The sequence below is a fragment of the Protomyctophum bolini genome (genome assembly GCF_963924005.1).
Source record: "Protomyctophum bolini genome assembly, chromosome: 2".
NCBI classification, from domain to species: Eukaryota; Metazoa; Chordata; class Actinopteri; order Myctophiformes; family Myctophidae; genus Protomyctophum; species Protomyctophum bolini.
The window spans coordinates 19,579,368-19,605,226 of record NC_137863.1 but is presented as its reverse complement, the minus strand read 5'-3'; the positions used below and the strand labels follow the sequence as shown (position 1 = coordinate 19,605,226).

The 25,859-nt window shown below is 42.1% G+C and overlaps 2 protein-coding genes across 3 annotated transcripts in view; one reads left to right on the top strand and one right to left on the bottom strand.

Annotated features, from left to right (window-relative positions):
* kiaa1328 (KIAA1328 ortholog) overlaps positions 1-18,477 on the bottom strand; it is a 44,637-nt gene extending 26,160 nt beyond the window's left edge. The window contains exons 1-4 of the mRNA XM_080791554.1: positions 18,394-18,477; positions 14,066-14,310; positions 13,226-13,326; positions 12,723-12,838 (exon numbers count right to left, since the gene is read on the bottom strand). Coding sequence (XP_080647680.1) covers positions 12,723-12,838; positions 13,226-13,326; positions 14,066-14,310; positions 18,394-18,454 — 523 coding nt within the window. The 5' untranslated portion in view covers positions 18,455-18,477. The remainder of the gene's footprint in view (positions 1-12,722; positions 12,839-13,225; positions 13,327-14,065; positions 14,311-18,393) is intronic.
* Positions 18,478-18,697: 220 nt separating this feature from the next.
* On the top strand, positions 18,698-25,817 carry tpgs2 (tubulin polyglutamylase complex subunit 2). Of its 2 annotated transcripts, none has more exons than XM_080773892.1 (7): positions 18,698-18,846; positions 19,020-19,099; positions 19,465-19,552; positions 20,030-20,170; positions 20,420-20,530; positions 21,114-21,277; positions 23,740-25,817. In XM_080773892.1, exons 1-7 carry the CDS (start codon positions 18,771-18,773, stop codon positions 23,956-23,958), a joined length of 879 nt encoding a protein of 292 aa, XP_080630018.1. In that variant the 5' UTR covers positions 18,698-18,770; the 3' UTR covers positions 23,959-25,817. The 2 variants fall into 2 exon arrangements, with proteins under 2 accessions (XP_080630018.1, XP_080630017.1); XM_080773891.1 differs by having other exon boundaries at positions 23,737-25,817.
* Positions 25,818-25,859: the final 42 nt, after the last annotated feature.

The following is a 25,859-nucleotide window of genomic DNA, read 5'->3' as shown; positions in this document are numbered from 1 at the left end:
GAAGCATATTCCAATAAAATAAAATGCAATTACATTAAATATGCCAAGTCTTTTAAAATGGTGCATCTTATATAGCGCCTTTATCCAAGGCGCTTTACATAGAATAGATTGTGCCGGGATTCGAACCGCCGACCCATGGCTCGTTGGGAGGACGACCTGCTCTACCTCCTGAGCCAGTCGCCCCAGTTTTAAAACTTGAAGAATTGGCCCTGATGGGCGGGGTAGAATAGAGCAAGGGAGGGGGGCCCCTGCTTGTAAGGCTGGTATTGGGTCTTTTAAAATGTAATGTTCTGTTTACGCATTTGGTCTTGACTGTCTATCTTGAGTGTTATTACGACTACAATAGAACTGAATAACCCATGTGTTGTCAGTTAGACACTTCTACCTATGCTTCAATTATTTATTCTGGGACCGCAATGGACTTTTTTTTTTTTGCAGTATCCTTCTGCTGAGGATCTGTATGGGCCCCTGCCCCTGGGCCCTGCCCCTGGGCCCTGCCCCCTGCCCATACTGGACAGCCAACTCGCCGGAACCTAAACCACATTGAGAATCTATGGGGTATTGTTAAGAGGAAAATGAGGGGCACCAGACCCAGAAACAAAGAAGAGCTGATAGCAAGCATCAAGGAAACCTGTGATTCCGTAACTCCCGAGCGATGCCACACGCTGATTGCCTCAATGCCACAGCGTATCGAGGCAGTGATGAAGGCAAAGGGATTCCCAACCAAGTATTGAAGATTGACATTTCTGTTTTGAAAGTACCATATTTTGATTGATTTGATCTGATCCTAATTTACTGCCCAAAACTGTTACTTTTAAGGACTAAAATTAAAAAAGCAGATGTGCAAGCTTGTAGAACTTGTGTGACACTGTAGTATAGTCAAGTAGGGCGTACATTTATGAAGAAAGTAAAAACACAAAAAAGTTTAACTATGAAGTCTCTGAGTAAAAGAAAAAAGGCTCTCTAACATCATCACCACCCAACATTTGATACAAAATGGTGGTCATGAAATCCAGGTTAGCAATTAAAATTCAATTACAGTTTTGTTTCCACCTCCCGCGGTCTCAATTGGACATTTGACCGGTAACAAAAGAGAGAACAGCAAAGTTGCAAAAACAGGAAGGGAGAGGGGGCGAGAGAGAGAGAGAGAGAGAGAGAGAGAGAGAGAGAGCAGCCAGCCAACAATATCAAAGTTGTTGTTGTGGCACAGAGCTGTGGCCATCTGGGTCGGGCCGAGCTACGTTGAGCTGAGCTGGGCAGTGCCGCACCGTGCCAGGCTGTCTGCCAGACACCGAGCTGGCAGACGGGACACCACTAATCTGGAGCGGAACTGCCGCTGCGCCTCAGGAGCCCACTAATGATGGTGGCCGCACCACACACAAGCACAGACACGCACACACACACACACACACACACACACACACACACACACACACACATCGTTGCCGTCGTTGGCGAGAAACCTCTTATCTTCATATTTTTTAAACTTTTTGTGGGGGGTTTTTCATGAATTAACGCTCTACTTGAACACACTAGACTTCACTAAAGCGTCACATACAAAAGCATCAAAAGTAGCAGCTCGGTAAGTGCGAAACGCGTCGCGAGCACATCTGCTACTTTTTTGCGAGGAAAGGAAAAGTTTAGGACATATGAGGTTTCCACCCGACTATATATATACACTATAGTATATAGTCTTGCGAGGACATAAAAAAAAATAGGACGGTATTAGAAGAAATAGCTGAAAGTACTTGAAGATCTTTTTCGGAGTGCGACATTGGCGCACAACTAAGCATAAAATAGGGAAAACTGTAATCCTAAACCTAAACTTGTCTAATTCTAATACTAGCTTATATCTAATTGCAAGCCTAACGCCAATGTTTGGTGGACACTCAAAAGTATAGTAATAAAAGCATGCGCACACGCGCACACACACACACACACACACACACAATGCTGCAGCAGAACCAACACATCCACTGGTAATAAGCATGAAAATTAAAATTACTCACACCCGCCCACACACAATCAAACAACACAGACCTTCCTCAAACAACAGACACACACACACACACACACACAGTATAGGAATACAAATTCCCACACCTGCACGAAAATAGCCTGCAAACAGAAAACACGCCCAACAACAATAAAGTCTGTGGTACGCTCACTCCCACAGATAGCCAACTGTAAAGTATGTTCCTCCAGGCCGTATCTTTTTATGACGATGGCCCTGCTCTCTCCGCCTGATGAGTTTCAACATCACAAAAAAAAAAAAGAGGCACAGTCTTAACCCATTAAGACCTGAGGCCGATTCGAGAAGATGCCTTCTAAATCAGTAGTTCTCAATCTTTTTCGTGCCAAGCAAGACCCCCAAAATGATGATATTATATTTGGCCGCAAAACCCAAAATCTGTAAATGTTTTGTGCCAGGGACGGCCCAGAAGAGAAGATTTGTGTTAACTCGTTCCCCACCGACGTTTAAAAGGACAACTTTAGTTTTTTCAACCAACTAAGGTTCATGTTTTAGGTTGTTATTAGACCCCATTTACACTGGCAGCCAAATCCAGCCTGAATCAGATCTGAGCCACATCCAGATTGGAATCTGATTCGTTTAAATGAGTCATGTGACCTGTTGGACTCATTTAAACCAATCAGATTTCAATCTTGATGTGGCACAGATCTGATTCAGGCTATAGGTTTGGCTGCCAGTGTGAATGGGGCCTAGAGAAAGTAAAAGATGAGTGTATTTCTTTTTTCATTTGCTTTCGTTTTAGCTTTTTTTTATATTTTTCGAACATGTCGCTAAATATGTATTTATTTTTACAAAATGTTATAGCAATGTATGTATGTATTTTTTATTATTTACTATAGTCCTACTAGACCCCATGAAATTACATCTGGCCACAAACGATCACAGGATCTATTGAATGTGAAGGGGGAGGTGGCAAACTGACATATTGAGCCTACGACACACAGTAGGCGTCCCCCTATAGTACCCCCCTTCACATTCAGTATGATCCTGTGAGCTTCAATTCTGAGAAAAACACAGCAAAAAATCGTCACTAAATATATATATATATTTAAAATATAAATTAAGAAAATAACACATGCTTTCCCGGATTGAATGGGTTAAAATGGAAATCAAGAGTTCAAAGCAGAGTTGCATTGTGGGCCTGGAACGCTCGCTTAAGAAAACACTTTGGAGTCTGAAGACTTCAATCAGTCTGTGTAAATGAGACATAGCCACTGGAAGAACCGGGTGAAAAGGGGTGACTTCCAAGCCGAGGCCCAAATTGCAATGCAGTCAAGCAGGCACTGTTCGCCATGTCTGCTTATTATAAGCGACTCAGGGCTTGATTTTCTTCTGTAAAGTCACTTCCAAATATTGGTAGTTATTGCAGTGGGGGGTGCTTGTTTCTAAAGTGTAGTTGCTTATTTGGGATACCGGAGAACTCGCCAGTTAGCCAAGTCGCCACGGCGAAGAATGTTATGCTAACATGCTGTCTTCATGTGTAGTATGTCAAACGTCAAGATGTTATAGTTAATTTCCAAAGTGATCAAATTATTTTGTGCAATTAAATGGTCAGCTAGATGATGATAAAAAGGTGAGTATGTGAATACCAATGATAAGTAGGCCTACCATTTCAGGAATTGTTTAATAATGAATTACATTGTTTTGGTACTTTGGTGTTTAAACTTTTAGCCTTCCTACTTTCTCTAGTTAACTCTAAACAACTGTCCTCTCTCTCCCTCTCAATTCAATGCAATTAAAATTATTATTTAAACGTGTCACGATGTGAATCATGTGACGCGTTGTGAGCTTATAGATCAGCTATTTTCTAAGAGCCGCCATATGTAGGTTTGAAATGCTACTATGTGGCCTACTAGTTGCTTCTTTTAGCTTGTCTTCATAGACCTGGCAACACTGGCAGGCAGCTTTTCATAAACACAGTGCGGGGGTGGTGGGAGGGTGGACACTTTGATTGAACCCTCCGTCTATGCATGCAGGACTTGTCTACTTTGCTGCGCTGATAATGTCTGTGGCAAGAGTTTCTATAAACGGAGGCAGAAGGATATCACAAGGACATCGCCATCATGTAAACCTGCTCTGGGAGGTCTATTTATTTATGCAGCACCAATAGGTCTTTCCACGGGATCGGGATCAAGCTGAATGCCGTCTCTGTCCGCTGGAAAACTCATACAGTGTATTGTCCAAAAGTAATTTGGATTTGGATTTACAAATCTCATTAAATTGAGGTCTGTCCGTATCCTAACGCATGTCAAACAAAGTCCTTGAAATGAAAATGGTTGAAAATCACTGCTGGAAACATAACATTCTTCTCTTATGAGGGTCCCTGTCATATCTTTTCAAATGGGGGCAAATAAGTGTTCATGTGGGGGTCCTTGACATTACAAAGTTTGGGAAACACTGCTTTACAGGATTTAAAATTTAAAGAAATGTTAAAGCAGCAGGTCGACAAGCTTTGATACTTTTGTGTGACGCTGTAGTATGATCAGGTATAGATATTAATTTACGAAAAAAACACAAAAAGTTAGAATATGGAGATAGGAGGTTTCTGCGCGACAGCGGTGATACTGTGTATAAGTTTCTGTTGTTTCTTGGTTCGTGGAACTAAATTCACATGGTCAGCCATGACTCAGACACAGGTCTATTCTTCCAGCGGGCAGATACTGTAGATTACTGACGTCGCCATAACCACACAAACCCACATACATACACTATCAGTGCTGTCAGGCAGAAAACGTGTATGTCCAAAACCGTTACTTTTCAGTAAATGTTTTTTTTTTTAACTGTTTGGATACCTATGTATAATCCTGTAGGGGAAATTCTATTCTGTTTAAAAAGGTATTTCAACTGGTAAAAGAAGTAATGCATAACATCGTGGGGCATGCATTCCCTATCTGCATCGTTCCCGAATGGACCGGCAACCAAACGGGGCACCGGCCTCGTGAAGTATAAAATAGGAACATTCTCATAAAAACTGAGATACAAGGTTTAATACCAACAACAACCCCACCTATGCTTCCAACAGCACTGCAGTAGCCCACCCTGCTGTGAAGGAAGGTAAAGGCGTGTTAACTTTAATCCGCTGACGGACAGACTGACACAGCCCCTGCACAGTGACTGGCTGCTGGGACTGTAAGGTAATGTGGACAGAGTGGCGTAACACAGATAACATTCAAGCTGCTCTGCCCGTCCCTCCACTAAATGACAACCGGCTCCTCAGCCTTGGACGTCAGCCAATCGGAAGGCGGAAGAGCATTCGGCGCCGGGCCGGGCCCCATGGTCTTACAATCGAAGTGGCGAAAGGCGCCGTCGACGACTATAGCTCCTCCGACCCTGCTCTGAAAATACAAAGAATCCAGGGGATGGTATAGGAAGAGGTTTCAGATGGGGGGGGGGGGGGATGGGGGGGGTTGTCAAAATGATTCACTCCCCTGTCAGACCCAAGACCCAAATGAAGTAATGAAAACTGGCTCAAGGTGGAACAAATTTGCGCAGGTGGGAGGGAGGATATTTTAAAGCCTGCTTTAGCACACTGTGCCAAATAGATTGAGGCCCGAGCTGAATCGTGAGAAAGTCGAGGGCGGAGACTGATGTTGTAAGTGTGTGTATGAGACAGGCTGTGTGTGTGTGTGTGTGTGTGTGTGTGTGTGTGTGTGTGTGTGTGTGTGTGTGTGTGTGTGTGTGTGTGTTACGAGAAAAGGAAGCGATGGGGAACTGATGAAAGAAGACAGTTTACATAACATCAATACTCGTGAACTCTGAGAAGACAAGTGCACGTGCACTGCACACAATACGCATATTAGTAACTATAAAATATAAATATGCAGAAAACGATTGTATGACACTGTGCCCGGTGTGGTCTTTATTAGGCCTATGGCATGTTACGCTTATTTTTACTGAAACTTTACACAGACCCTCTCCTGTTGTCTATGGCAATAGTTCTTGAACTTTTCCGTGCCAAGGACCCCCAGATTGATATATATTTGACCACGGACAAATCCAAAATAGTCATCCCTAGAATACAATGGTAACAGCTAGGGTTGTCCCGCTCCGATCGCGTGATCGGAAATTGGGGCCGATTGCGTAATTTTCAAATGATCGGAATCGGATCCGGAGGAAAGAAAACGTGATCAGGCCATCCCTAGTATCAATATTATATCCATATCATATTAGACTGGATATTGGCTGTGATTTTGGATATTGTACTATTGTGATATGGCTTTGAAAAATATAAATATCGGATCGGGAAAATAGAAGATCGGTATCGGCAGATACTCAAAATTCAAAAAACGTGATCCGGACATGCCTAGTAACAGCATGACATGCCTAGTAAGAGCATGACATGCCTAGTAACAGCATGACATGCCTAGTAACAGCATGACATGCCTAGTAACAGCATGACATGCCTAGTAACAGCATGACATGCCTAGTAACAGCATGACATGCCTAGTAACAGCATCATGGCTAGTAACAGCATGACATGCCTAGTAACAGCATCATGGCTAGTAACAGCATGACATGCCTAGTAACAGCATGACATGCCTAGTAACAGCATCATGGCTAGTAACAGCATGACATGCCTAGTAACAGCATGACATGCCTAGTAACAGCATGACATGCCTAGTAACAGCATGACATGCCTAGTAACAGCATGACATGCCTAGTAACAGCATGACATGCCTAGTAACAGCATCATGGCTAGTAACAGCATGACATGCCTAGTAACAGCATGACATGCCTAGTAACAGCATGACATGCCTAGTAACAGCATGGCATGCCTAGTAACAGAATGACATGCCTAGTAACAGCATAACATGCCTAGTAACAGCATAACATGCCTAGTAACAGCATGGCATGCCTAGTAACAGCATGACATGCCTAGTAACAGCATGACATGCCTAGTAACAGCATGGCATGCCTAGTAACAGCATGACATGCCTAGTAACAGCATGACATGCCTAGTAACAGCATAACATGCCTAGTAACAGCATAACATGCCTAGTAACAGCATAACATGCCTAGTAACAGCATGACATGCCTAGTAACAGCATGACATGCCTAGTAACAGCATGGCATGCCTAGTAACAGCATGACATGCCTAGTAACAGCATGACATGCCTAGTAACAGCATGGCATGCCTAGTAACAGCATGACATGCCTAGTAACAGCATCATGGCTAGTAACAGCATGGCATGCCTAGTAACAGCATGACATGCCTAGTAACAGCATCATGGCTAGTAACAGCATAACATGCCTAGTAACAGCATGACATGCCTAGTAAGAGCATGACATGCCTAGTAACAGCATGACGTGCCTAGTAACAGCATGACATGCCTAGTAACAGCATGACATGCCTAGTAACAGCATGACATGCCTAGTAAGAGCATGACATGCCTAGTAACAGCATGACGTGCCTAGTAACAGCATCATGCCTAGTAACAGCATGACATGCCTAGTAACAGCATGACATGCCTAGTAACAGCATGACATGCCTAGTAACAGCATCATGCCTAGTAACAGCATGACATGCCTAGTAACAGCATGACATGCCTAGTAACAGCATGACATGCCTAGTAACAGCATGACATGCCTAGTAACAGCATCATGGCTAGTAACAGCATGACATGCCTAGTAACAGCATGACATGCCTAGTAACAGCATCATGGCTAGTAACAGCATCACAATTTTGATTACTATATTTTGTGAAATTGTTGTCATGTAATCCAACATGTTCCTCAAGCCAAAATGGCCAATAGCTAAAGAGTGAACTGCGACTTTCAACTGACGTACTCAACAAATTAATATCAAGCCACAAACATTTGAATAAAACGTGAACAAGAGATGTTCCCCTTAATTGGCAGGAGAAATCCCTTATTAGCATCACGGTCACACACTTGAAGCTATCAATCTATAAACTGAGTGGACGGGGAGGGGGATTTAGGATCTGGTCCTTTCCATGCCTCGAGTCCAGCTTGAGACATCTATCAATGACACAGCCTAACAGGGCTAGAATTTCCTTGGCTCCATGGCCTGAGGTGTCCCTCAGCCTCATTTCAACCTAAATCAATGGCATTAGCTCTGACACTTCTCTGCTGCTAGGAAGTTCTGGAAACTGGCATTATAGCACGCAGAGTAAGCCACACCGCCGTGATTCCTGTCCAAGTCAACATACGCTGGCGCAGGACGCAGGGCCAGTGATGTAAATACGCTTCCAATGTAATGGGGCCCAGGGGTGGTCTTTTAGATGGGTCGCGGGGACGTTATATGAGTCCTACTCATATATTTAGTCGACTAAATATCATAAGATTTTAGTCGACTAAATCTGCAGTTGATTTAGTCAAGAAATTTTATTTTGGCGGGCCTTGATGCCGTCGTAATGACAGATTTTTTCACTTGCTGAAAATAGCAGATCTATTTTGGATTTGTCCGTGGTCAAATATCAATATCAATCTGGGGGTCCTTGGCACGGAAAATTGTAGATCGGATTTTAAGCATGCAACCAAGTGTAAAATGACTTCCTAACATTTTAGTCTAGCTTTTATTTGTTGACGAAATAGTCAGTATATTTAGTCTCAGTTTTAGTCATCATAGATTAGTTTTCATTTAGTTGTCAGTGAAAAAAGGTAGTCAACGAACATTTTTAGTTTAGTTTTAGTCGTCGACAAAAACAACACTGCACCAAAGGGTCGGGTCGGGTCAAAACGTTTTTTAAGGTCAACCACATTGGTGTACGTGGTTTACCTTAAAACCCGTTTTGTTCCAACGTGACCCTTTGGTGTGGTTTGGGAATTGGGCTTAAGGATGCAGGAGGCAGGCTATTTGCATCACTGCAGGGGTATCATTTAATATTCAATGCTTTTTCAGGCCAAGGACCCTTAGCTGAGAGCGAGAGAGAGATGAAGCAGGGACGCCCGCTGCTACATATTGTATAAAATTATGCTTAAGATTTCATAGGTAGCTTTATACTATAGAGTTGTGTGACAGTGCAGTCATCAGTGTTGTGTGTAAATTAACGTTTCTTTTCAATTGCTGGATTCATGTTAATGTGTATTTTCAGGAATTCAACCACTTAAACCTTCAACACTTATTCAATACTACTCTTTTTTCCCCCTCTACACCCAAAAAAAAGCTGATCTACAAGCTTTTTTTCCGCAAATGTTTCTCCAGAAGAGGAATGCTATAGGATTCAAGTGTTTTAATGCATCAAAAAAATATGTCACTCAAAGATTTGGCAGCAGCCCATGCCCGGACTAGCGGCACAATAAGCGTACCACTTCATTTCACATCGTCCAGCATTTCATCCTACAGTATGTGTTGGTCAGTTCCAAATGTCAGCCAAACACGCAAAGGAGATCTCAGGGGAACTCGTCCCTGCTCCTCCCAGGGGGCTAATAGCACAGGCCTACATTCTTTATAGCGCTGATAACCCTGGACCGTGGCTAGATAAGATAAGCCGAGCGGTAATGGAATTAGACCTGACAAGATTCTCCTTGGGTTTTGTTTGCCTTTGGTGTCTCCTTAACCTTTCCGAGGAGAAGTGCCGGAACCTTCCTCCTTCGAAGAGCCTTCGTCGTGACTCTTGCACGCACTTTAAAAAAAGACGTTCATGTCCCACGGGGTGTTTTGATCCAAATGCCTTTTTTCCCCCTCAAATGCCTTTTTAAATGGAGTTTGGTGTAAATGCCAAGACTTGGAGCCAAAGGGCTTTTAATTGAGTTGTGCCGTCCTAATTTTCCCCCCACCACCGTTGCCAATCACGCAATTTAGCAGCCAGGTCAATTACTCTTCATATTTTTGCAGTGTTTTTTCCAAACTAAATTGACTGCTGGCCACGCTCTGGTTTGACCTGAGTGGAATTGTTAAGAGGGAAGCTTGGTTGGGTAGCAAGGTGCAGGAAATTAGCACAATGGAAACTGAAAGGAGCAAAAAGGGCAAATCTTATTCTAATCATTCTAAAGCAGCGGTTCCCAAACTTTTTCATGTCAAGGACCCCCAAGTTGACACTACTTAGCCCGCGGACCCCCATTGGAAAAGATATGCCAGGGACCCCCATAAGAGAAGACTTTTACGGCTCTAGCAGGGATTCTCAACCCGTTTAATTTCAAGGACCCTCAGTTTGACATGCATTAGGCTACGGACCCCCCATTTAATGGTATTTCTATCTCTGGGACCCCAATTAATATCGTAAAATCAATGTTAATTTGTACACTCTCTGAGTTACAGACCCGTAAGGGTACATTTGGTTCCGAACTATCATTTAGGTGGGGACCCCCTGGAACTCCCTCAAGGACCCCAAAATGTTCTAAAGAACCAACGGTGTATAAAAGCTGATCTAGTGGTGTTAAGAACGAGCATCTACAATAGACAATACCCAAACCTTGAACACAGTCTTACTGTGAATCATCCAGACTGGGTTACAAGTAAACCTGGCAAAAAAAAAACCCTGCTATTTTCCTGTTTTGATAATACATTTTCATTTATCTCAGAAAACCAAATCCGAGCTAAAAAAGCACCAGGAGAGGATGTCTGGAGCCTTCAACAAACATTTCAAATGAATCGTTCCAGGTTCCTGTCATTTCACACTATTAGGCCTGGAATAATACACAATATGTCACCTTAATCAACACTGCCCCCTAGTGTCTATAATGCAAAACAGCCCAGAGAATCCTATGAAAATGGTTCACATTTGGAAAGCTGTTCGTGCTCTTATTTTAGAAGATGTATATTTGAATGCAGTGGTTCTCAAACGTTTTCGCATCAAGCTCAAAGCTATGAGCTTGTAGATCTGATATTTTTGAAAAGTACAAATGTAAAATATGGTTAAAGTTGTTAAAATGCTAAACTAATTTTGAAATATATCATAGTTTATTTTTATTATTATAATTTTTTCATTGTTATATTATCAATAAAATCTCAAGCCAATGATCACGGCCCCAGTAGTGGGCCACGGCCCACAGGTTGATAAGCCACTGTATGTAGAAACACAGGTTCCTGGGCCAATAATAAGCACCTGCAAATCAAACAGGGGGGCGGGGCAGCGCCGCATCGCACGCCGAGCTTCTGAAAACGCAATTTGGATGCAAACATTGTGCAACGGCAAACATCGTATGAGGAGGTAATAAATGCTTTCAAAAGTGTGCACAGTGGACCGATAACATAAATTATGCATACATAATTAAATGCATAATTTATGATATGTTATGTTATCAGGCAATATTGGCTTTAAGGATTATTATGAAACCCCTGGGGAGATCAGAGATGCCAGTCTGCGTTAAGTTCGTTTAACCCCGTTAAAACCGGGAAAGCATCCGTGTCATTTTAGATTAATTACTATGAAACCTGCGTTTCCCGTCAGTCAAGTGTTGATTAATGTGGAATTTTTAAGGGCCGCTAGCCCCTTCAATAAAGAGCTTTTGTCCCCACAGTGCCCACACGTCTCAAGATTTGCCATTGACAATGAAAGGGGAAATCAGGTAAAATGTCTGCTAAATCTTGTCACCACACAAGATTAAAAAATAATAATCTTGTCCCCACATTTCTCAATATTTCCATTGACAATGAACGGAGAAATTACCTCAGAATTCCGCTAAATATGACGTAAATGAAACATCAAAACATTAAACCCCATTGACATTGAAGGGAAAATTTATGTCATATATGTAAACAAGCAAATCGGCTAACCAATCACATGTTGGCGGGAGCGCATGGCCAATAAGGGACCACCTTATGTACCTTATGTAGCAAATTAGCAATGTCAAATATAAATTGATGTACGATGACCAGAGCGCCCCTCATTTCACACGGGTGGGATTTTTTTTAACTAAAATCTTCTCTTCTGGTGGCTGGCAAAACTAATTCTGGTTGGGTCTGTGACCAAATAAATACATATAATTTTGGGAGTGCTTAATTGGCAAAGTCTTATGCACACCTGATGGGCTCAGAGACGGGTGCATAGACAGGAGTCAATGAATTCAGGGGGCGGCAGTGGCTCAGGGGTAGAGTGACCGGATGCGGCGGATGGAAACCGCAAGGTTCCGAGTTCGAACTCGGGCTCCCCCAGAGCTAGTGTCGAAGTGTCCTCGAGCAAGACTCTGAACCCCTAATTGGACCCTCCCCAACCCATCCTTGTCCAATAGGCACGTTAGTAGCGAAGAAAGCTTGACCTGCATAGCAACCTTTGCTAAACTATTTGGATTGGCATTGGACAATCGCTTTTTGGGGTGGGGTTTGGTGAAGGGCTAATTGCTCCTGTGCATTTATATAGCACCTTGGATAAAGGCGTTATTTAAATGCACCATTTATTTAACTCTTTGACAGTCTTTTTTTGTAATTTCCAGAATATTTTCTGATTTAAATAACTGCACATGCAATATATTCAAAGAACCTTGGCATGTCAGCTTTAGGAGATTTAGGAGTCTAAAAAATTCATAGTCTAATATTTTCGGTGGTGAGGTGACCACCGAACTACAATATGATGTCACTGAGCCGCGGTGAAGAGCAAACCACCGCCACCGCTCCAGCCCTTCTCTCTGTTTTTACTCACCACCGCTCCACGTTATTACAGCTCTGGTGGTCACCTCACCACCAGAGCGGTGGTCACCTCACCACCGGAGCGGTGGTCACCTCACCACCGAAAGTCCAGACTATGAATAGGCCTTAAACGGGTTATTATTAATGGTAGTGGAAAGGATACCCTCTCTCTCCTCCACGATCAGCAGGTTCTGCTCCTCCAGGTGCTGGATCTTGCGTTCAAACGTCTCCTGCTCGCTCCTCAGTCGCTGGACCGACTCGTCCTTCTCTTCACTCACTCTGTCCGAAAGATGGAGAGATACATGGACTGAAACGTTTTTGTTAGGCCAACAATGTTAAAAAGATTCAAGATTATTTTTTTATGTTAAAAAATATATTTCAAACATTTTCAAAAAGTGTTTTCTTTTAAGTGTAAAGTTGTAAAATAGGTCAGTCATTTCTTCGTATATTTAAGTTATTTGTCATATCTTCAGGGCAACTGAGCCAATGAGAAATTATTATTCATGATATGTTCCAGTGTTCAGCGACAGAAACACAATTTAATCGTTAATATCTCAATAATTTGTGTTGTGTGACAAATAAATCGTCAAGTAACATTTTATAATTATGACAGTGACAGCCCTATGTGTAAATATACGCTATAATACAAGTCATCAAGTCTCTTACCTGGCTAGTTCTTGGATAAGGTTAGCAATACGTCGCTTATCTTCAGGACAGAGGTCCTTCAGAGAGGCCTGGCTTTTAGCTTTGGTGAGATCAGATATTCCCTAAAAGGAGAAGTCAACAACAAATAATAAAGAGGAAGGTAATTAGAAGAACCAATCATATAATATAAGACCAATGCAGACATGTCGGTTTATATATTTCTGCGGGCTGCAGTCAGTGTTATCAGAATGGCCATGCGTTTATCATTAAAATAATCAAACATTTTAATGTACCATAGTTATATCATCTGTCATACTGTATGTCCAAAACTGTTATCAGGTTTCAATAGCAAGAGTAGATCGACAAGCTCAAATCACGCCGCTTCGCACCATGTTTCAAGCTTGTGGATCTGGATCTGTTACTTTTGATGGTTTTTTGAGACACTGTAGTATAAATCAAGTAGTGTTACAAAAAATAGATTCTGCCCGACAGCAACGATATAATATATATATTATTTGATTTTAGAATTGGCCTCAGATCTTAATGGGTAATGTAGTATATCCATCCATCCATCTTCAACCGCTTATCCGTAGTCAGGTCACGGGGGCAACAGCTCCACCAGAGAGCTCCAGAATTCCCTCTCCAGAGCAACATTAGTAACTTCCTCCTGGGGGATCTCGAGGCGTTCCAATACAAGGCCAGTGAGTCGATGTAATCCCTCCAACTGCACATTGGTCTGCCCCGGGGGGGTCTCCTCCCAGTGGGACGTGCATCGAGGACCTCCCTAATATGTATGCATGTAATGTAGTATATGTAGTAAAATGTAAAAGAAAGAAAAGAGGAAAGTGCTGTCAAAATCACCTGTGATGTGAGGTTACAGTTGCTGGAGGCTGAGGATAGGATGCGTTCCTCCATGTCTACAGCAGTGGTCAGTTGGCTCCAGGCGTTGCCCTCGGTACCAGAGGGCCCACTTTGCATCTGGAGCTGTTTATTGTGGCCACCATGGGCCTTTGTCGGGACTTCAGCCCTGCCATTAGCGCCATGTCTGTTGTTCCCGCTTTTTTTCATACGGGTCTGGAACTTTACCCCTCTGTGCTCTCCTCCTCCTGAGGAAGAACAGAGAAAAGAATGATCTTCAGATGAGTGGTGCAGACTATAGACCCAGGTGCCACTGTCCCACAGTGGTTCCCAAATGTTTAGCTCAAGACCCGGGAGTCCGGGACTAGCCTGGGCACCATTTAATTTCAGGTATATGATCCGGTCGGGACGCGGAATGTTTTGCAGTCGAGAGGCAGGAACAATCAAACGGAACTTCCTCTTCCCTCAAACGGATTTTTCTCAATAAAAGCTGCAGGCTACGAGAACTTTTATTGTTATTCTTCCAGTTTGTTCACAAACGCTGCGTTGCTTCGCGCTACGTTGTGAGCTTGTAGATCTGCTATTTTCACGATTTCTTAAACTTTTTTAAATGTATTTATGGAAATTTAACTGTATTTCTTTTTTTAATTCATGAAATACTTTTATATATATTTTTAGCTTGGAAATGAAATATATTTTAATGTAGGAAATGAAAAAGGGGTGATATTTACTGACAGTGAAATCCTCAAGTTAATTTTACTCAAGGTTTTTTTTACTGCGTAAGAAAATGGAAAAGTGTCAGACTGAGAGCCCTTAAAGAACGTCTTGACATTTACCAGGGACAAACACCACGGGCTGCTCTCCGTCCGAGGCTGTGTGGACAGGAAAAGAAACAGAATGAAAAAAGATTGAACCTCTCAGCCCGACGGGGTGATGAACTTGTCAGCTGTCTAATCACATTATGTGAGATTTAGTTCAACTCAGTTCACAATATCCCTTTGAGAAACCCATGATTTCCCTGAGCTACCAGAAATATCGAAATGCCACCCACATTTACTTCTGTCAGCGAGGACAGGCAAAGCACCTGCGGTGTCACATCAAGGTCACAGTGAAGAAGAGACGGCAAGAGTTACTTCCATTTTGTTCCCTCAGGCGATATCACAGTCAGGGCTGAACAAACACCTCATGCCTGTTTGTTTAAATTATCGATTATCTCAGTGCTTCTCAAACTTTTTGATGTCTTGAAGGACCCCCAAAAGGATACTTGGCTGCAGATGCAAAAATATTGTGTGCCAAGGATCTCCAGAAGCCAAGATCTGAGTTAAAAATATTCACTTTAAAAATCTATAGGTATATTCAAAGATTTGCACAAACGTTCACGTTTTTATTTTTTAAATAGCAGATATAAATAAGCTCATGAAGAGCCAAAGTATAAATACGATTAAGTATTTGATATTTTGCTGGGGACCCCCTGGTCCAGGGACCACCCTATGATTTGAGACAAATATTATTTACAGACTGGTTGCTTAATTATTCATGCCGTTGCTGTCGGGTGGAAAACCTCATAAACGTCAGTTACTTTTCAGGATTCACATTCAAAAGTAGCGTCTGATTACCCTAACCCTGGGAAGGATCCTCTGATTGCGAACGCAGTGATTGCGAATGCAGTGAGCACTTACTATGAGACCTACTGTAGCAGATCATGTCTGTCTGTGTGTCTGTGTGTCTGTCTGTCCCGCTATACGTCCAAATATGGAGTGTACATCCAAATATGGAGTGTGTTGCATCAATCACAAACACATCACTCAGCTCCATATATGGGCACAAAAGGGGCCAGGTCCACATATACAGTAACAGCGGGACAGACACACAGACAGACATGATCTGCAGGGTCTCAGCTGCGTTCGCTTCCCGCGTTTGCGCTTCTTACTGGTTACCCTAAGGGCCGATTCATACTTCTATTATGAACTAGGGCTGACCTCGATTAGTCGAATAGTCGACTAATCGATCGGAACGGGTCTCAGTCGACGGGTCTCAGTCGACTGACCACCTCTTAGTCGATGTTCATCAAAAAAAAAAAAAAAAAATACAATATTTACAAAAATATACAAAAATATTGTATTATTCCACTAGGTCTGTGGGGGACATAAACACATTTGAACATTCTGACTGTTCAAATCTCCAATGTGCATGTGGAGTGTGTCTGCCTGTGTGGCAATGTGCCACTGACTGCCTGTGACTTGAATCGCACAGTGCGCTGGCCTGATAGACTCCAGAATCTCAATCTCACCTGCTGTGCTCAATCTGGCTAATGACAAGCCTCTCAGTCGATGTTAAAAAAATAAATAAAAAAAAGTATTTGTTATTGATGTTGTGATGGTTAATTATGATGATAATTAGTTGAGCTGTGAATAATATCAGGCCAGCGCACTGTGCGATTCAAGTCACAGGCAGTGGCACATTGCCACACAGGCAGACACACTCCACATGCACATTGGAGATTTGAACAGTCAGAATGTTCAAATGTGTTTATGTCCCCCACAGACCTAGTGGAATAATACAATATTTTTGTAAATATTGTATTTTTATATACAATATTTTGGGGCAAAAAAAAAAAAAAAAAAAAAAAACTTTTTTTTTTTTTTTTTTTTTTTTGGGGGTGGGGGTGCTCAGTCGACTATTAGTCGACTAACAGCAAATTTATTCATCTATCAGTCGACTATACAAATCCTTAGTCGGGGACAGCCCTATTATGAACACACACTGTTCCTGTGTGCGGCGAGGAAGGGGAGAATGTTTAGGCCTGTTACAAAGATGCAAAACGATATTATACTACTGTATGTATGATTGACTTTTATACCACTAAAATGGTATAAAAGATCGGTTTCGCCAGATCAGGTAAATTGCAGATCACTGATAGTCATTTGAAGTGAATATCGGCCGATCACTGATCAGGGCCAATAGATCTGAGGATTCGGAGCACCTCTAGTTTTGAGGTTGATGCTCGACGGCAGCAATATTCTGTATACTCTCTCCATTGCTGCTGTATGTTATGTTTTCCCTTTACTTGTCTCTATTACACAGTATTATTTTGCCAATAATTGTTATGTTAGCAGTCTGCAGAAAAATCTTGTCAGTGTGTCACACCTACTTGCAAGCAACTCTAAATGTCTTAATCTAGCATTGAAATACCAATAATGAGCCGTCGGATATGACATGGCACCACACCATTAACAGCCCAAAAGTCCTATCTGATTGTATTAAATGACATTAAACTCACCACTATTGTAGCGCTGTACGGAAAGCTTGAATTATCCTCTATCTGCAAAGTTTTCGTTTTATAAAAATCCACCAGACTAGACATGTTATATGACTTTCTGTCAATTAATTCCATGTTCAGGTTTGTTCAAAAATCACACCCATGTGAAGTGAGGGGCGCCCAGTGTGGCTGCCACATGACGTCACAGGGGGCATGCTGATTTTCGGGGGGCCTGTTTGTTTGTTTTTCTCTTTGGTTGCCCTTGAATAAGACAAATATTAAGTCCATAGACTCGGCTGGGGTATCGACCCTCAAAACACAGCCAACCTAAAAGTACTCAGTACTCTACAGCCTTCCTAGAAATTTACACAAGTAAAAGTAAAATAAATTGGTCTTGGAAATGTACTCAAGTACATTTACTCAGTTAATGTCCACCAGGATTGACCTGTAATTTGGGGCATTAACAAGAAGTTGAAGGTGGAATTTAGGTCTGACAATGATGTAGCATGTTCAAATGATGTATAGACAAACAAACCATTATCTAAATAAATATAGAGAGGGTGATTGACTAATTAAAATTGAGGTGCCCAATCTGCCCATGACTTTTAGGTGCCCACTCTTTCTCCGTGCCGTTGTATGAGTGAGTTACTAATATTAAATCCATTGAAATGTTTAATCTACATATTAAAGACAATTTAGTCTGCCAGAACAATACAGTGACTTTTAAAGGCTGTTGTCCTTGTCCCCTCGCTGCTGGGGACGTGGAGACAACTTTATTCACTCACTCACTCTCACACACAGTCTCGCTCGCACACGCACGCACACACACACACACACACACACACACACAGTCACACACACACACACACACACACACACACACACGTCCTCCTATACCTCTGTCATATAGGGACACATGACAACTACTGTAGTTGTCTGTTGTCATGTATGTAGTTGAACTATACATACATGACGACATCTAGTTGTACAACACAATTACACAACACTATGACTGGTCTCTTAAAACACGCTGTGTTTTCTGCAAGTAATTCAATAACACATAAAAGAATACCGTCATTAATCCAACAAATCCCCGATTCTTCACTTTGTGTGGCTGCCGCCGCCGCCGCCATGTTGAAACAACAAACAAAACAAAACAAACAGAACCGCCACTCCCAGCAGGAGCCAAGCGTTGCGAAGGAACCAGAGTCCCGCCCATTAGTTCATATCCGAGGAGACGATTGGCTGTGCTGCAGGACTAGACGTCATTCTATTGGCTGACGGGGGTTGTGAGTCAAACCCACACTAGTGCGTCGGCAAAGACTACGTTTCCCATGATGCCTAGTTTTGTGTCGCTAGTAGCTGTCACTGTCAGTGTTGTATGTTGTTGCTAGTCAGAGGATGAATGAACGCATTTCTTACTAGATGTTGTGATCTCCTGTGGTCCAGATGGAGGAGAATAAAGAAGGAACAACGTTTAAATGTGTCGCCGACAGGCTGACACTCGGCATCGCTCGAATCCTCGGTGCGTAATTATTAAAACGTTTTGTTTTTCACCACTCATCATTATTAACATGCTAGCTATAGTGATGGCACTGGCTGGCATCTAAATATTGTGGACAGACACCTCAATGTTAAATTGTCTGTTCTTGTTTTAGTTTATTATTTATATAAATTTGAACTGATTGAACTTTGCAGAGAGCATGCCTGGAGTTATGGACCTGCGTTTTGTAGAGAGAGAGCCTGCTGAGAAAAGATCTCTGCTGTCATGGGAACAGGTGAGCAAGAACAGCCCTGTTCGGACATCCATGGTTCTCAAAGTGGGGTCCGGGGATCGAGTGGACCCCCAGGGGACCTTGAGGAGGCTCCAGGGGGTCCCCAGCAAAACCCATTAATGAATATAGGCCTATCAAAATCAGTTAAACTATTTTAGCCCTATTTCATACTTACTTACTGCAAAAAATATAACATTTTTAACAGCACAAATCTTTGTGCCTTCCCTGCCACAAACTATTTCTTATTCTGCAGCCGAATAAATAATGTCCTTGACATGAAAAGTGGACGGTTGGGAGAACTATATGAGATATACAGTATGCTGATCATGTCATTGTTATAGTCACTATTAACCCCTTTTCTACAATAGAAAAACAACTGCATTCTACCAGAGGACATGAGAGATTTCTATCTGACCACGGATGGATTCACTCTCACTTGGAGTGTTAAACTAGACAGTAGGTGACCTCATTATTTGCAACTCCATTATGTTATTGTGCGTAATAGCTCTCTAAATTCAATTAAAAGGGGCTTTATTACGTTGCCAAAGTGAAACAAAGCAGTCAAAACAAAATAATGTATGTACAATTAAAAGGTAGTAAAGAAATGCATTAATTTCCAAACAGAGCTGTGTTGCATTGCAACTCAGGAAAACTATCTTACGAAACCATAAGAATTGCGCATTTGCTGTCAGAAAAAGTAATATTCACATATGAAATGATGACCTGGGGTACACTTGAAACAAAAAGTAATATTTAAATGTTTTTCTTTCTCTTAGTATAAAGCCTTTGGGGCAAATAGCACCACATTTTTCACAATTTTGCACAAGTCAAATAAATGTGTTTAAAGATACCGTAGTTAGCTCTGTCACACACACACACACTCTCCCTCTCTCTCTCTCCCTCACGCTTTCTCTCCCCCTCTCTCTCCCCCAGGTGAGTGTGTACCAGTAGGGTGCATGGTGATTAACAGCGTGGCTCGGTTGCGTCAACTCGTTCAGCCGACGTCACATTTCTCTCTCCCCAACGCGCCCACACTGGCTGATCTGGACTGGGAGGAGAGTGGCACAGATGCTGGTAAAAGTCCTTTATCCCCTTCCAAGGCGAAGGTCACCATGTAATACATGAAAACTATAAAAACTTTAATCAGATAGATCTTACTCAGTCTTAGAGACGAAGAAAATATATATTTTTTGTTCCTTTTTTTTCTCCTTTCTTTTTTGTAGACTGCGTGTCTTTTTCTACCAGTTTTCCTTTATGTTTTTGAGACCAGCTTACCATGAACTTTAGTGAAAGTAAAGATTTGTTGTGTCTGTCCCTCCCCAGTGGCATGTGGTCCAAGTTCGCCACATTTTGACTCCCGAAGCCGGATCTTTGAGCTGGATACCTGTGGTGGGAACGGAAAGGTCTGCCTGGTCTACAGAAACTGCACCCAAGGTGTTCTGTTACGCCCATTCTTTGTCTACTAATGTATGCTGAAAACTACAAAAGATCTAGGTGTCCATCATTATGTATATACATATGAATGTAATCTACATGTAGTACAGTAAGTAACATTAAGGCTAAAGGGATAACAAAAAAGTCCTGGGGACTAAGTTGTTTCCATTGTGTTCCTATGTATTCAATTCATCAACATAGCATTGGCAACAGTTTACAGTACAAAAACTACCATACATGTCATCAACAAATACAAACAAACAAAAGATGGGAAAATTACATCCCCTTGTGGTCTCCTGATAGATGTTTTTTTTCAGGCCAGTGTTGAAAGAAACCAGTGATACACAACATTTAATGGGGTGTGGTGTCAGGGCAGTAGTAGAACAATAATTATCCCATGTTTGTTCTAAATGTGCGTGGTACCAGTACCAGAATAGCAGTATTGACTATTGACCTTTGTTGTCAGCCATTGTCCGACATGTTGTTGGTCACGTTTCTAACCCAAACTTGACATTAAAGAAGTTAAAATTAAAAAGTTTGGGAACCAGTGCTATGTATAATAGTGTATTTATTATTTTTACAGGGGTGGTGGCCCAGCAGAGTGAGGTGTGGTTCCTGGACCGCTCGTTGTACTGGCATCATCTGACCCCAACGTTCACCTCCTACTACAGACTGATGATAACACACCTGGGCCTTCCTGAGTGGCAGTACGCCTACACGCCGTACGGACCCAGCCCCCAGGCCAAGGTACGCACACACACACACACACACACACACACACCCCTGGCTGACATGTGGTTTCACTGTTAACCCATTTAGACCTGAGACGATTCTACAAATGTCTTCTAAATCCTGACAGTTTTCTGAAATAGGTCTATGTTTCTATATCAGTGGTGCTCAACCTTTTTCATGTCAAGGACCTCCAAAAATCATATGTAATTGGCCACCGACCCCCATCTGAAAATATGTTGTTCCAGGAACCCCTCGGATGCAAAGAGTTGAGTTAAAAACGTTGGCTTTGAAAGACCTTTTGACCCGGATCCACTGACAGCAATTATGGGAGTCACAGGGCCCGGGGTCAAACTGTCTACTTTCCAATATAACATGGTAAAATATGTGACTCTACTGGCTCGCAGACTGATACTGTTGAATTGGAAACAAGCACAGGTTCCAACTCACACTTCACTGATGAAAGATGTTATGCATTACTTACAATTGGAAAAGATTAAGTTTGAATTGAGAGGGAGTGAAGATAGGTTCTACCAGACATGGCAACCCTTCATTGACTATTTTAATAGGTGCACGCTAACCCCTCCTACACAATAGCACAATAGAAAATTGGAAAGAAAGAAAAGGAACTGAAAGAAAAGGAACTGAATGTTTTTTCTTTATTTTATTTTTTATTATTTAAAAAAGAATGTCTAACTTACTTAATTCACAACATGTTGGAAGTTTGAGAGCAAGAATGTCTGTCCTGTTGTCTGTTTTGTTTGTCTGTTCACACTTGTCATTGTTTAACTGTTTTTTGTTTTTTTCATGTTTATCACACTTATGTTTTTTTGTTATACTGTATGTGGAACATTTACATTGCCTGTTATTTTTTTCATTTTTATTTAACTGAATTACTTATCATTATCTAATCTGAAATTGTCGAACAAAAATGCCTAATAAAAACAGTATTAAAAAAAAAAAAACGTTGGCTTTGAAAGAATATACATTCAAAGATTTGCGCCACATTTTCAAGATTTTTCAAAAATAGCAGATCTACAAGCTCGTAGCGCGGCACTCAGTGCCATGCTATGAGCTTGTAGATCTGCTTTTTTTCAATAGCTAAAGTAATAACAATAATTACAACACCTAAACTTTAACCCACTGGTTCTCAAATTATTTTGTGCCAAGGAACCCCAAATTGATGTGTATTTAGCAGCGGACTCCCATCTGAAAATGTTTTGTGCCAGGGACCCACAGAAGTGTCAAAATCAAACACTTTCAAGATTTTAAAAAAATGTAAAAAAAAATAGTAGATGCACAAGCTCACTGCGCAGCACATGTCGCGTTGTGAGCTTGTAGATCTGCTATTTGTAAATGGCCAAAAACAGCAGATCAACTCCCCGAAGACCCTTGGGGGTCTCCGGACCCCACTTTGAGAACCATGGTTTAACCACATGAATCCTAATGTCCACATTCTGGGGGTGAACATTTTGTTTAAAAAAAGATATCACACCTGTGTGAAGTGAGGGGCACTCGCCGCTCTTATCATCGTACATCTCATTCCGGCCAATCACAACTTGCGTCCTCACCTTCGTGTGCTTAAGCAATTTGTGTTTAAGCAATGTTTGTGTTTAGACAAACACTCAAAACTGTGCATTCATTGCCAATGGCATTTAATGTTTGTGTTAGGACAATGTTTGTGTTCACACAGACACTCAAAGCTGGACATACAGTAGGAGGGGCTAGCACCCCTCAAACATTCAGATTGTTGTTGGCTCAGCAGCTATCTCCCATGGCTCTCTTCTCTGTCTGCCCCTTGGCATCCTGTAACCCTCTCTACAGTAGTCCCTATCTGCTTCTTAGAACTTTATTTGCTAGAAATATGTAATGTTGGCTGTAACAGTTTTTCACTACATGAGAGGACAACGGTCCTCTTCCTACAAAAAGATAATGAGGTAAAAACACTATACATTTCATTTGGCACAGCGTTTGTTTCTTGGTCTCTTCTCATTGATAATAGTGCAGTTCACAAGTTGACTGAAAGTGGTGCAGGGGCATCATTCATTTAGTCCCATCCAAAATGATATGTCGCTGTAGTGTGTGAACTCATAAACAACCACTTCACCAGTAGTATTCAACCCTGTCTTCATATAATTGGTCATCACTAATGGTCATAAGTCAGCACATTTTCCGTGCCAACCAATGACATTATCCATGGGAGAATTTCCAAGCTAAAAATAAATGAAGAAATTGCAGCTTGAAATCTTGTTGACGATGACCCAAGCTGACCTACCAGTGACATCACTGGTAGGCAGATTTCTAAACTGTCCAGTGTCCACTGCCCTCCTCTGAGAGTATGCAAAATGGAGCAGTTTTATAATGTGCATTGGTGAGGATAAATCCTATGAAGATAATGCTGTAAATGCAGGCTAAACTATAATAGCATCCCACTAAACTGAATTATAAATCAGATTTCCCCCCCTCCTCCTCCGCAGCAGTGGGCATCCCTATATCAGCCCCTGACATTCAGCAGTGAGCTGGGCCTCACTGAACCCGGCGGAGGAGATTCCTCAGTCAACAAGCTGGACCCCACCAAGGCCTTCAGGGGTAAAGCCAAGCCACCTGCTCCCAAGAAGAAGCAGTCATCCCAGGGCAGCACAGCGGGGGGTGCCAAAGGCCAGGGGAGCTCAGGGAGACACAGCGGGATTAGGCGATGAGAAGGGAAGGACACCCGATTGCTAAGTACTCGCAACATCCAACAGAGACATTATGAGTCAGCAGTATGTCTCAGTGAGTTTGGATTAGATCAGTAATTCTCAAACTTTTTACATTTCAAGGACTCCCATAACTGAGAGTGTACTAATCGAACCAAGTCAACCCAAACACTCAGAGTTACAGGTCTGTAAGGGTTCATCTGGAACCCCCTTTGGGAACTGTATTAGATGGATTAGGTATTGCGCAACAACAACAACAACACTCCTGAGTCCTGCGGTTTCACTTAACTCTAGTTAAATGAACCCTCAGGATGAGTCTGCATGCTGTTTGAAACTGTGCCCAGCGCAAGTAAAAAAAAGAAAATCTGATCTGCTAACATGAACCATAAAATAAAACAAGTAGGCCTTCCCTGAAACTATCTAACTGTCATTATAATATATCCAATGGCTTGCTGCCAGAAGGGCATACAAATTATGGTAATTCAAGTAACAGTTGGAAAGGTTTATGTATATCCACTTAAAAGCTTTTAACGAAGTGTGCCAAAAGCACATTTTGGGAGGAACCGTGACCAAAATATAGACCGTTGTACCCGGACTTTGGTAGGTACTGTACGACGTAAACATGCAAGAGGCAGGCATACATTATTTTGACGTTTTGAGCTGGACTGTTATGTTTATTTTTGTTTCTTTGGCTGTGTTGAACATCGCTGGGCCATCTCCAACTGTTAACACTACTTACATAAATTATGTTTCTGTTTATTTAGATTAGGGTTAGGTAATGTATGTGCATTTGTGTTGTTTAAAAAATAAATCTTTGTAGAAATGATTGTAAGCTTGTAGATGCTGCTGCTATTTTCGCTGCTTTTGCACTATTGTACGACAAAGTAGGGCATTCATTTATGAAAACAGAAATGTGGCGATGCGTCCCTCTCTTTTCTGCTCTTCTTCAAGCTCATGTCAGCTGGAATTCCATAAAGAATGTGAACGTAAGAGAATGACTTGTGTGTTTTCCTTCTGATCCTTCTTGTGCAATCAGCGTTTCTATTGCATAGCCCCTATCTGTGTGTTGAAGAATGACCCTGGTGTTGACATCATTATCTATGTCAACAGCCGGGTCCAAGGTCTTATTATTGTGGGTTTCTTCACAGTAAAATCCAGCGTAATTTGCGGTCTGGTGTCGCAGTGGTAACGTGCCTGCTCACCACGGCATAGTCTGGTGGTTCGATTTCCACCGGTGGTGCATCTGGCTTTGTTGATTGTCTAGACACGAACAAACACAATTGGCCTGTGTTCAGGGGAGGGAAGCCGGGCTGGGCCGGGCGGGGAGTGCAGGGGACGGTGATAATTTTCATGTGCCTACAGGCTGGGATGGCACCTGCAGGGAGTGTTGGGTGGGAGGAGTGGGACGTAAGGCTTCACGTTCTGAGCGTTCTCCCGGTGGGGGGCTCCTCCTCACTGGCAGGTGATCCAGTTAGGATACAACAGCAGTGACAACACAGAAATGTGTGTGGGGAGGGATTAATTGTCAATGACTAAATTTGGGAGGACAAACGGGTAAAAAGCTAAACAAAAAAGGGGGAAATTGATTTAGCTGTGTATTTGTAGTCAGTACAGTCTTATTGCGGATCTTATCGCTGATGTCAGGAAGTTGTTCGAGATCGAAAAGCCCCTGCACTTATTTAGCCTCCCTGGAGGTTTTTATTTTTGGTTCTCATGGGGTTTCATTCTCTTTCAGATAATTAAACTGGCTTAACTTTCCTGAATTCTTGCTCCATGAAAAACGAAATCAATGTTAATTTTCCCCCATCGTGGAATGTTATCGGCTAAAATGCAAACAACACATACATTAGTACGCACACACACACACACACACACACACACACACACACACACACACACACACA

Coding starts and splice junctions, on each gene's coding strand:
- tpgs2 (XM_080773891.1), top strand. CDS start 18,771: ATGGAGGAGAATAAAGAAGGAACAACGTTTAAATGTGTCGCCGACAGG. Junction 20,531..21,113: donor CTACAGAAACTGCACCCAAG/GTGTTCTGTTAC, acceptor TTATTTTTACAG/GGGTGGTGGCCCAGCAGAGT. Junction 21,278..23,736: donor GACCCAGCCCCCAGGCCAAG/GTACGCACACAC, acceptor CCTCCTCCGCAG/CAGTGGGCATCCCTATATCA.